Source organism: Palaemon carinicauda, chromosome 4 (assembly GCF_036898095.1).
Source record: "Palaemon carinicauda isolate YSFRI2023 chromosome 4, ASM3689809v2, whole genome shotgun sequence".
Taxonomy (NCBI): domain Eukaryota; kingdom Metazoa; phylum Arthropoda; class Malacostraca; order Decapoda; family Palaemonidae; genus Palaemon; species Palaemon carinicauda.
This window is the reverse complement of record NC_090728.1, coordinates 101289958-101302825: the sequence shown is the minus strand read 5'-3', so window position 1 is coordinate 101302825 and position 12868 is coordinate 101289958. Positions and strand designations below refer to the sequence as shown.

General features: G+C 45.3%; 1 protein-coding gene across 1 annotated transcript in view; it reads left to right on the top strand.

The window, feature by feature from the left end:
- Positions 1-12868, top strand: part of LOC137640081 (uncharacterized) — a 248802-nt gene that overhangs the window by 67590 nt on the left and 168344 nt on the right. The window contains exon 4 of the mRNA XM_068372535.1: positions 12373-12490. Within this exon, the coding sequence (XP_068228636.1) occupies positions 12373-12490 (118 nt within the window). The remainder of the gene's footprint in view (positions 1-12372; positions 12491-12868) is intronic.

The following is a 12868-nucleotide window of genomic DNA, read 5'->3' as shown; positions in this document are numbered from 1 at the left end:
GCACAGTAAGTTCTCCGCCACCAGCGGAAGTCTGAAAGGACAACTCCATCTGGCCTTCGATGCTGAAGTCCTGTCTCCTTCCTCGGAAGGAGTCAAAGGACTCCAAGACACTTCCAAAGTCCTCTTCAAGGACCTCCAGGCCTTCAGGAACTACCAGTCTTTCTAGGAATGTTCACAACTCACCCCGAGAGGAGCTCTCTTGTGTGGAAGAAGGAGACTTCACTGCCAGTCCCACTTCAGAAGGGGAGCAGAAAGAGTCAGAACATGCCTTCTGGCAAGTCTTGACTCTCATGAGGGTACTCAACGGGTTTATTGACGTGGAGATACCCCTACGAGAGGGCAAAGACATGGTCTTAGATTGTGTCTTTTGCACTCGGGAGCCCTCTAAGACCAGTGCAGTCTTTGTCGTGGTCTCAAGGGCTAAACGGTGCCCGGACTAAGATCGCCCAACAGCTCTCTGAGCTCTCCTCCTCTCAACGTTCCGGCTCTAATCGCCAAGCTTCTCCCACCTCCTCGCGTCCAGCAAAGGAAGTATTTTGAAGTTTTGGACGAGTCTTGTCCAGCTCTTTCACTCCACCACTCTCTGGAAGAGCTCACCAAGGGAGTCCCTCTTGAGAGACTCTCCAACCGTCAGGTCACATTCTCGGCAGCTGAGATCCTCACCCAGGAAAAGGTCACAATGTATGTCATGCAGGCTACTTCGTGGCTTGATCTTTGGTTGGGGACCCTTGGAATCCTGGTGTGAAACGAGGATTTCTCCAAGGAATGCACTAGGAAAGCTATAGGAACTTTCCTTCTCTCAGGCACTCGCACCATCGAGTTTCTCGCCCATCAAGTCTCGAACTTATGGGCGAACACCATACTGAAACGTCGGGATGCTGTGGGGAGATTCCATCAGCAGGTCTCGAATGCCGAAATCGCTAAGCTCAGGAACTCTCTAGAGGGCTCCTCTCTATTTTAGCCAAAGGATGTGAAACATGCTGCTTAAAGATGGAAGAAGTCCCACCTGGACTCCCTCGTCCATAGGGCTTTGACATCCAAGCTCTATAAACTACCAGCTTCTCAGCAGTTCTGTCCAGCTAAGACCTTGACGAACAAGACAGCAGCGAAGACAGTGGTGTCTTAAAAGTCCTTTCTGGTCAAGGACAGGAAAGGCACTAAGACTCCAAAGAGAGGAAAATATCCTAGAGGGAGCAGCCAAGCCCACAAATGCTAGGAAAGGCATTTCACCCCCCCCCACCTGTCCACCAGTGGAGGCATGCCTACAAAGTTGCTAAAGATAGGTGGAAGCAACGGGGGCCGAACCCTGGACAATCTCCGTGATTCATTCAGGGTATTGCGTCCCGGTCACAACATCTCTCCCTCCCCTCATCAGGAATCCAGTGTCAATAGACTCCTTTGCTATGGGATCAGCAAAGGGGATAGCCCTCCAGGCAGAAGTCCAGACCCTGTTGAAGAAGGGCGCTCTCCAAGAGGTCCTCGACGAGTCCCCAGGCTTCTTAAGTCTACTCTTTTCTTGTGAAAAAGGCGTCTGGAGGTGGGAGACCCGTCATTGATCTCTCAGCTCTGAATGAGTTTGTCAAGCAAACTCCGTTCATCATGGAGACGGCAGATACAGTCAGACAAGCAGTAAGACCACGGGACTTCATGTACACACTGGACCTAAAGGATGTTTACTTCCAGATTGCAATCCATCTGTCTTCAAGGAAGTACTTAAAATTCAGCCTAGACAACAGGAAATAGCAGTTCAAGGCGCTGTGCTTCGGTCTTTCCATGGTACACAAATACCTTGAGATACGAGTTTAATGCGTTCCGGGTCCAAGCTCGTGTGTCAATTTGCTCGTATCTCAGATGAATTTTTCCCTTATAAAATAACTAAAAAAAAATTACTCCATTTCCACCACCTGAAAAAAATCCTAAAAACCGTATATTACAGTGGAAAAACATGTTTTTATGAATAGTAATTACCTGGCAGTTATATATATATATATATAGCTTAAGTCTCTTGACTTCCGGCAGAATTTATTCGAAAATCGCGGCAACCGCCTTGTAGTGGTTGTGCGGTTAAGTGGTTAACAACCCTTACAGGGTGGTACCTGGAATCATTCCCGTTTTCTGTTCCTCAGATTATCTCTGCCGGCCGGATCGACAAAATCGTTGGTCCGCCATTAAGAGTTTTTCGAATCGCTTTCCCTACATCGCTGTTTTGGATTTCGTTTGGTGAAGTACACTGTTTTGGAATTTGGCAATTGTGTTTTATTATTATTGTATTTTTTGCTTTGTTTATCATGAGTGAAAAACTTCATATTCGTGTATGTGCGAGTGATGTATGCAAGGTGAGGTTACCGAAAGTGTCAGTTGACCCTCACACAGTTTGTATGGGTTGCAGGGGGTTTGAATGTGGACTAAATAATAAGTGCAAGGAATGTGAGGGTTTAAATGGAGATGATTGGTTACCTATGAAGCGCTATGTGCGCAAACTAGAACTTGATAGAGTTAGGAGATCTAAATCAAAGTCAAAGTCTGCTAGTGAAGCTAGTTTAGATTTATCTATTGACCCTTTAATTGTTACCTCTTTGGAAGTTGTTCCTTTCCCGAAGGTAGTAACTCCTGCCCCTTCTACAGGATCTGCGACTGCGGATGACCCTCGGTATGCCAGGTTGGCTGCTGAGTTAGAGGCCATTAAAGTACAACTTGCGGCCTTTAAAGGTAAGGGTGAAAGTGATTTTAATGCTTGTGAAAGTGCAGTGGAGGTGGCGGCTGATCGAACCTGTCATACCCCTAGGTCTAGACCTCTACCAAGCTCTCAGGGCCAAGGGAGAAGGTACGTCGAAAGCCGAAAGGGGGTGAGAGGTGCTTATCCTCGGTCAGTCGTCGCCTCAGACAGTCCTGTTGCGACCTCCCAGGCTGCTCTTGATCGCCGTAGAAAAGGCGTGTCGGATGCGTTTGTGTCTTCACCTGATCCTTCTCCCAGACGCAAGTGGCAATACGAATCAAGACCGACGAAGAGAAGGTGGGACCGGGATGTGCAGTCTCGCTCTCCCTCTCCCGGTTCGAGTAGCCGAGAACCTGAACCTTCTGAGGACGACTTCGATGTTGTTCCTGTTAAGAGGACGAAACCGAGAGTCCTTAGCCCAGTTAAACCTGCTAAACTTCCTGCTTCTACTGCCAGCGCTTCCAAACACCTGCCTCCTTCGGAACTGCGAGAACCAGCAGAAGTTGCTAAAGCTTTCATGGCTGTTATGCAGGAACAGCTTTTATCGCTAGTGCAAGCTTTCAGCCGCCCTCCTTCCCAGTCCGACAGACGTAAGGATATCTCTCTGCCAGTTAAGAGATCGTCTTCTAAGAGGGAACGAAGTATCTCTCCAAAGAAACCTCTGCGCACTTCGTCGGCCGTACGACAATGCACACCACCTTCACCGGCTCGACGCCAGGACGTTACTTCCTCTCGCTCTTGGCGCCAGGACGATAATGCCTCTCGCCCTCAGCGCCAGGATGATTTCGCTTCTCGCTCGAAGCTCCAGGACGATTCCGCCTCGCATTTTAGGCAGCAGGATGAATGCAGCCTGCATTATCAGGACGAATGCAGCCTGCCTTATCAGGACGAATGCAGCCTGCCTTATTAAGACGATACCGCTTCTCGTCATCAGGACGATAGCTCTTCTCGCCGCCAGGACGATAGCAGTGCTCGGCGCCAGGACGACACCTGCGTTCGGCGCCAAGCGCCAAGACGCAAGCACCTCTCGGTGCCAGGCTGCTTGCAGCCCCCTTCTTCAAGAGGTAGACCCTCATCAGGACTTCGACGATGTATCGGAAGTGACTATAAAGTTGTGTCTCGCTCCCTTTTGGAACTATATGGGGAAGAATTCAAACCTTCGGCTCTTCGTTCTCCCAGTCACAATTCACCAGGAAGAAGGCTACGAAGCATTCGGCCTTCATCAAGAAAGATCACCTTTTCTTTCCATCCATCTCGACTCGCTTCCAAGGCTGGTATGTGGTATGAGACGGGGGAACCTTTGGGTTTAGGAGTGCCTGCCTCCTCCCAAGGTGACTTCTCGGGTCTTGTGGACTCTGCAAGAAGACATGCTCTGAACTCTGCCAAGGTGATGTGGTCCATGTCGGAACTTGATCACCTCGTCAAGGGAATTTTCAGGGTTTTCAAGGTTTTTAGCTTCCTAGACTGGTCTCTCGGGACTCTGGCCAGGAAGATAGAACTTCTGGCTGGCATGAAGGATCTGACGAGTATCATATCCTGCATGGACAAAGCTCTAAGGGATGGGGCTAATGAGTTGGCTTCCCTTTTCTCATCAGGGGTCTTGAAGAAGAAGGCCCTATTGTGCTATTTCACCTCTAGGTCGGTGACGGTTGCCCAGAAGTCGGAACTGCTTTACGCCCCTCTGTCACACCATTTCTTTCCCGAAGCTCTGGTCAGAGATATCTCCCTTTCTCTGGCACAAAAGGCTACTCAGGACCTTTTATCTCGGTCTGCTAGGAAGCCTTTACCTGTCGCTCCTGCTCTGAAGAAGGAAGAGAGAAAGTTCCAGCAGCCTTTTTGGAGTAGGGCTTCCTCGAGAGCGTATTTCAGGGGGAGAAGACAAGAGTCAGGGTCAAGGACCAGCAGAGGTTCGTTTAGGCCCCGATCTTTAGCCTTTCAGACTGCAGGCCTTGTAAGGCACTCAACATACTTTGAGTTGCACCCAAAATCTCTTCATCCTTATGGGCTTCTTGTGAAACAATTATTAAACAATCTGGATATAATTAGAATTAAGGTGCTTCCATTCAAGGTATCATTAACGCCTCCATGACGTATCTTTTTGTATATACAGTACTTTATTGGAGTTAAGAAGAATATGACTGACTTAGAAGCCAGGTCTTTTTTTATGGAACATGTACAACATATGGGATCAACTTTTATATATACTGATGGCTCCAAATCTGATGCTGGTGTTGGATTTAGAGTACATAGTAATTATTTTAATTGTAGAGGTGCACTTCCTCTAACAGATTCCATATTTACTGCTGAACTGTATGGCATACTAACCGCTATTGAGAAAATAGCTTTGGAAAAGGAGGGTAATTTTAAAATTTTTAGTGATGCAAGGAGATTTTAGAATGGCTTTTTATTATTGGACGGAGAGGTATAACAGTTTGATTTTGTTGGGTTCCAGCACATGTAGGTGTGTCTGGGAATGAGAAGGCAGATTTACTGGCGAAGAATGCGGCATCCGAGTTGCTGCCAAGAAGGTATCCCATTCCCTGTAATGATGTCCTACCTTACATTAAGAAATTAGTTTGTAATAAATGGCAACAGCACTGGGATAGTCTAGATGGCAATAAAATAAGGTAAGTAACAAATGCCATATCACCTTGGAGGTATAACATGATACCCCGAAAATGGGATACGACTCTTTGTCGTCTCCGTATTAGTCACATTTGGTTGACACACGAGTTTCTGCTGAAGGGACAACACCAACCGTATTGCGATAACTGTTTAGTGCCTTTAACAGTGGGGCATTTGTTGACTGAATGCCCTAATTATAATAACTTAAGAAATAGATATCTGTTTGAGGCTCAAGGTGAGGATGGTAGGTTCATCCTTGCCAAGATTCTTGGACATGATGTGTCCTACTATGCGAGTGGCATTTTTAGATTTATTTCAGAAGCAGGCCTTCTGAAAACTTTATAACTATTATAATGACATCTTAACTTTTATGGTTTTAATTGAATTCTCTCTTATTTTTCATATATAATAAATGCTATCGGCATCAATGACCTTAGATGTCAGGATGCCAGAAAACTTTCAATCAATCAGTCACGGAGGACAGTTGCCACAATTTTGATAACGTTATCTCCTAGTGTTAATGTGCAGTATGAAATTGAACCTGTCTACGGCAGCTATGCTCCCGGAGCCAGATTATACTGTTATGTCTAGAACCCCGGTTGTGGTGGCCTAGTGGTAGCATCCTTGCCTGGTGATTGCCAGACTCGGGTTTGAGTCCCTCTCAAACTCGTTTGTTTCATAGGTTGTTGCAACCTCTCCATCCTTGTGAGGTGAGGATGGGGAGTTTGGAAGAGCCTGTATGTCTATCTTCTGAGTGATCAGCAGCCATTGCTTGGCCCTCCTTGGTCCTAGCTTGGATGGAGAAGGTCTTGGGCACTGATCATATGTAATATGTTCTGTCTCTAGGGTGCTGTCTTGTTTGATAGGGCAATGTCACTGTCCCTTGCCTCTGCTATTTATGAGTGGCCTTTAAACCTTAAAACCCCCACATTGCACTGAGTGGGGATTTATATCTTTCAGATTATGCAGATGAGATGTTCACCCCTATAGAAGTGTCTCCCATTAGAACAGTGAAAGGATCTTGTTCCCAGAAGGAGATTAGAGTTGAGCCTGTCATTTCCCCTCATACCAAGGCAGCCTTATTGGAAGACCCTGTTTGCCAGTCTCCAACCCTTATTAACGAGAAAGATTTGCCTCGTACACCTGGGGTCCTCAGCATAAAACTCCTAGAAAGAGTGCCCAGAATGAGTCAAGAGACATCATCTCTTTACTTTGAGGGAGGTCGGATCACTTTGGCTGTGTTCCCCCCCCCCCCCCCCCCACCAGAGTTGGCAGTACCTTTGTGCTCCAAGCATTTCTCCTCCCAAGCTTACTAATGCTGGGAAGAAGAGTGTAACTATTCCTGCCATTCCATGAAATGCTTTTAAGAATACGGTCAGGCTGAACGTTCAGATTCATACCAAAGAATCGAAACATGATTGCATCACTGTACGTGCCACTTTCTCTGTGCGTGAGGTCACTCCCCCGTAGCCTAGGCAGATTGATAGGTTGTCACCATTAAGCATTGTGACGTCATTGAATGCACCGCCATCTTGATATGTGAGTGTATTCCTCCGCATCATGATGATGCTAAGAATCTAACCATACATTCATCTAATGTTAGAGGACATAATAAACCATATCATGAACCCAGAATTCCACCGGAGTTTTATAAACTTACGGCCGGGAACCAATGAGATAGAATCTCACCCAACGCAAATAAGAACCATGTGTCTGATACTAGAAATAACCCTTTTAATCTTCCATATAGACCACGTTCTTGTATTCTGTCTGACGATCAGGATAAATGTTCTTCGAAACGCTATTCTTTTTCAGAAAATTCTTTACAGGTACAGGAAGCAGGTAAGGGGTGTGGAAAATTTCTCCCCTTCCTGAAGATCACTCCTCCATCAGATGTAGAAGAACGGTTTGGCAGGCATGGTCCTCACCATAGATGTTCAAAGGGACAAAGTATTGATAACTCTCGCCTCGTAAAATGAGTTCTGAGAAAGACTTTAATTCCTCTGCTTTCTGATAACGATATAGAAAGGAACTCTCTTACGTTGGGAGCGAACTAGACTCCTCCCACTCCTTCTTTGCCTCCTCTTCCCATTATTACTCAAGAGGAAGGAAGGATGTTGGAGGAAGAGTAAAGAGCTCTGTTAAGACAGAAATTTCTCACCATGACATTATCGCTAGGTATTGATGACTCTCCAGAAAACCTCATAGCGCGTGCGAGTACAAGCCCTACTGATGTACCCCCCCATTGAGGCTCCGGTTTTGAGCTCAGAAGCCTCTCACTTCATTAAGATTATGAGCCTAATCTGACACTTAGAGGTTTGGATGAACCTCCCTTAGCGCAGACCACTAATTGACGGTGCGGTATCGAAGATACCTTCCCGCAATCTCAGAGCCCCAGACAGGTTTGACATGGCCTTTTCCAACCAAACGTAGGATACACTTGAGTTCTTGAACTCACAAGCTTCTGCTACTGAAAATTTGTCAAAAGCGAGTATTGTCGAAACCTCCGCCACTATCTCTGCTGCGCTCAAGTTTTTTTTATATTAACTCTGGGGCTTTTAAGAGATTTCTTCCTATTAACCCAGATGTGGCCAGTTCGGTAGCTTCAGTTTCAACAGAAAGGCTACCGAACTTAGAAGGCATGATTTTAGGTCCTGAATAGTCAAATATGGAAGTAACTGCCATGGCAGGCATTCAGACCCACTCGTGGACCACTGGTCTGGGCAACTTTCTCGCTTTGCCGTTTTGAGGAACCTTAAGGATAAGACTGTAGGGGACCAATTTAAGGAAATCTTAAGATCTGGTGCAACAGCCATTGAGTTCCTCCTCCACCAGAACATTATCCTGTTGGGAAATTGTGTTATAAAGAGGCGCAACATTGTCTTAGCGAAGTGGTCTAGACAGCTGTTCCCTAGAGATGCTGCAGTTATTAGGCATTCTGACCTTATCAACTCGCCTCTTTTACTGTGTGGATTTGACTAAGAACTTGCCCTTTAGGCCACCCCCTAATAGAGAAGCCTTCTCCCTCCCACGGATGAACAACAGCTTGGAGGCAGAATCCTAGAGCTAACTTTCATTGGAGAGGAAATCCTTCCGGTCGAAGAAGACGTGTGCAGAAGTTCAAACTAGAGTGGGATTGTCCCCCAGCTTACCACCAAGGGGGGGGATGCCTATAACACACTTAGAAAAGGCGGCAGGACTTAGGGACTGACCCTTGGATGGTAAAAGTCTCCATTTAGGGTATGGAATCCCCATCATAGACTCTCCACCTCCTCTGACCAGGAATCGGATCCAACCATATTATATGAAAGGATCGTCAACACACCTACTCTTATTGGTGGAAGTTTCCTAGTTGCTAGATAAAAGAAGCAGTAGGAGGTCTTCGACGCCTCTCCAGGCTTCCTCGGCAATCTATTCCTGGTAGAGAAGCTAAGGGAAAGTTGGAGACCTGTCATAGACCTCTCCCTCATGAACCTCTCTATTTTACAGACAAGGTTCAAAATGGAGACTCCGTCCTTCGTTCTCAAGGCTATTAGGAAGAACGACTCCCTTCTGACCATAGGCCTGAAAGTTTTTTACATTCAGGTTCCCATCCATCCTGTCTCAAGGAGTCACTAAGGTTTCCTTTTCGAGACAAGCTGTTCCAGTTCAGGGTGCGTTGCCATGACTTGTCTACAGCTCCCCAGGTCTTCATCATAGTATGGGTTCATGTCATGGGCATCAGGCTCATGAGATACTTAGATGACTGGCTTCTCTTGGCAGAATCCTGAGCTCTCCTGCTAAAACAAAGAGACCTGCTACTGGATCTGTGCAAGAAGTTAAGGATCCGATTGAACCTGGAAAAGTCCAGCCTCATCCCCAGCTAGTCCATCAGGTATCTGGGCATTGACATAGACTCGGTGCAAGCCAAGGCCTTCCCTGCTACAGGCAGTGGCAAGATTTAGGACTTTGGAGCAACTTTCCTGACAAGGAATCTCCTCCCTACCCTGACGTGGCAGAAGTTGTTAGGTCACCTCTCCTCGTTAGAGAAATTTTTCCCCCTGGGAAGATTGTATCTGAGCTCGGTGCAGTGGGCTCTGAAGAGCCAGAGGTCACAGGCCTCAGACCATCCTACAACCTTGCTGCGATTGTATAAATAGGTGATATCAGATCTCCTATGGTGGCTGAAAAAGGAGAACCTGCTAGTGGGAACACCCTTTTTTGGATCCTCCCCCACAGTTCATGCTGATCACAGATGCATCGTTCTATGGATGGAGCATTCATCTAGGATACAAACATTTCGGGCCTATGATCAGAAGACAAGAGCTTCCACATAAACTAACTGGAAATGAAAGTGGCACAACTAGCATTACTCCACGTCACGAAGACTCTGTCAGGTCACTCCGTTGTATTGATGAACTACAACTCCACGGTAGTGACCTATATCTCCAAACGAGGCGTAGCTCTCTCCTCTTACGCAACTTAGTAGTAGAGTTTCACAAGTGAACATAGTCCCAGGCGATCTCTCTCAGCAAGGTTTATCCTGGGAAGAGAAACGTCATTGTAGACCATCTTGAGCCATCAAAGGATGACAGTTGATTAAGGATGGTCTTCGCTTATTCTAGTGGCAGAGAGACTTGTGGCTTTGTGGTGTTCCCCATCTCTGGATATGTTCACCACCCACCTGAATCACAAACTCTTGGTGTATCGCTTTCCAGTTCAAGACCAAGCTCTAGTGATAAAAGACGCACTTCAACTCTTGTGGGATGGTATAGACTTCTACGCCATCCCACCCTTCTGTCTGATTCGGCACATACTGAACAGAATCAGAACATCCAAGGGAGTCAGAGTAACACTAGTGGCCCCAAAGTAGCTTGCAGCTTAGTGGTATTCAGACCTGGTTGAACTTGTCACAGAAATACAAAAAATCTTCCAGAATGGCCAAATCTGCTACGCCAACTTCACATAAGAAAATTCCATGATGCCTTACATTGCCTATCCCTTCATGGTTGGAGACTATCCAACGTCTCCTCTGAAAAAAAGGCTTTTTAAGACCAACTGCGAAGCAGCTTTCCGGATACGTCCAAAAGACTTCTGCAGCAGTTCACAAGGCAAAGTGGAAAATCTTCTTTGATTGGTGTCTTTGTGGGGGGGGGGGGGATATTGCTCCACTCAAGGCTACTATTCCCCTGATTGCAGACTTTTTAGTGTTCCTAAGGAACAAGAAGGCCCTGTCAGTCTCTGCGGTGAAAGGCTACCACTCGGCCGTGAGCCAAGTATTCAAACTAAAAGGGCTGAAGTTCTCAGCTTCTTGGGAAACACTCAGCCTTGATGAGGAGTTTTGAGTAGTCTTGCCCTCCTCAAGTACTAAAACCCCCCACTAGAGATATGACTAAGGTCCTATGGGACTTGAAGAAAGCCCAGAACAAACTTATGCATAAACCCTTAGACAGAGATCTTACTCTGAAGACAGTCCTCCTCCTTGCCATTGCTTCAGCCAAGAGAGTGAGTGAACTGCATGGTATATCTAATTTTGTGTCACATTCCAGAGGGTCTTTTGTTCCTGAATTTGTGTCTAAAACCCAAAATACGGTTGGTAATGATATCAGATTTGACTCTTTCATGATCTTCTCTCTCAAAGAGGTAACTGATGACCCGGATGACATGCTACAATGTCCTGTAGGAGCAGTTCATAAATATCTAAAAAGGACGCAGTACCTTATGCCCAGAATCTCCAATCTATTTGTGAGCACTGGCCGTGCCAAAAAAGAAAGTTTCCAGAAACACCATTTCTTTTTGGTTGAGGGAAATTATCATGAGAGCCTATTAGTTTTCAGGGGAAGTGTCTCCAAGGCCCCCCCCCCCCCCCCCCCAGGACATGATATATGTGTACTTGCTACAACCTTAGTGTTCCGTAAAAAACACTTTGTAGCTCAAGTCTTAAGAGCAAGAGTCTGGAAGAGACAAGCCCCTTTCTCAAACCACTGCCTTAAAGATTGCACACATAGGTCCTTAGATACCTTTTCCATAGAACCCACAACAAATAGTCTAATCTAAGCTCTCATGGAACAAGTAACTGCTTATATCCCAGGTATCAGCTTTTCTCTGCATTATAAGGGTGTTTATGAGTATAAAGGCAAATGGCAACTTTGATCGAACTTGAAGCCCTCACTTTAAAATCTCCCTGATGCAGGTAAGAATGCCTTGTGTTTGTTTGGCTGATATACAGTATTGCATACATTAATATCATAAGCCACTAGATGGTCATATCACTTCACCTTGTTAAGCTCTTGCAATAGAACTGAAGGCCCTACCTCGGACGAGTGGGCTGCACTGCACTATTTTGATCTCTTGCTATTACTATAATAATTGTATCCTAGGGATAATTGGCAGACCTCTTACCTCATGGAGACTTCCTCCCATCTAGGGAAGATTCCCTATTAAATGACTCAGAAGTTTGTTTCTGCATTGGAGTAAACTACAAATTGTATATGATTTATAAACCTGAGTCATTTACCACCCTGCAAGTCTTTGACCAGAAGAATGTAGTGAGGGAACGCTTGATAAGTTTAACCCGTCATGCACAGCAATTGCCCAACAATGCAGTGTGATGTAATCTACCAATTTCTTTTTGATTGTCTGGCTGTAGAAAACAAGTAACCCCATTAAATGACTCTGCTTTGTATAGCTAAGAAATATACAAATTATATGAAATTTATAGTGTTTTTGACAAAAGATAATAACAATAGGAAAAATATTAAACCTGCCTTCAGAAACAAGAGATATAAAGAGAAGTTTGCAATATAGATTTACACATACCACTACAGTACTGTGGATTATACAGGCAATCTGTTGAAAGGAGGGATATGGTAAATGTGAAAGATGCTAATTTTTTGTGCAGGATTAGGTCCATGTTAATGAGTGGTTGGCATGTTTTGAGAGTATTATTGGAACTGTACTTTGTTTTCTACAAGGTATTTAATTATAAGGGAATATTTTTATATGAAACCTTTTCAGATGAAATTACAGATTTTATTCATGTGCAATTTCAGATCCATCTTTGCTTGATGAAGAAACTCGTATGGAAGGCCTTCATGATGAAGATTCACAGGGCTCTTCCTCAAAGAGGGAGGTTAGACGTTTTCGCTGTGAAGTTATTGTGCCAGAGAGGTTAGTAAAATTTTCTTGTTAGATTTCATGATTAAAGATTTTTATTGAATAATTTATGAGGCCATTAATCTGGAAGGTTGTTGCAAGCAGTGAAGAGTTTCTACTTAGGCAGTAAAGCGTGTGTTAGGATAGGAAATGAAGTGAGCGGATGGTTTTGAGTGAGAGTGGGCTGAGACAGGGATGTGTGATGTCGCCATGGTTGTTCAATTTGGTTGTTGATGGAGTTGTAAGAGAGGTGAATGCTCGAATGCTTGGTCAAGGATTGAAACTGATAAATGAGAGTGATCATGAGTGGGAGGTAAATCAGTTTTTGTTTGAGGATGATATTGTACTGGTTGCAGACTCGGGGAAGCTTGCCCGATTAGTGACAGAGTTTGG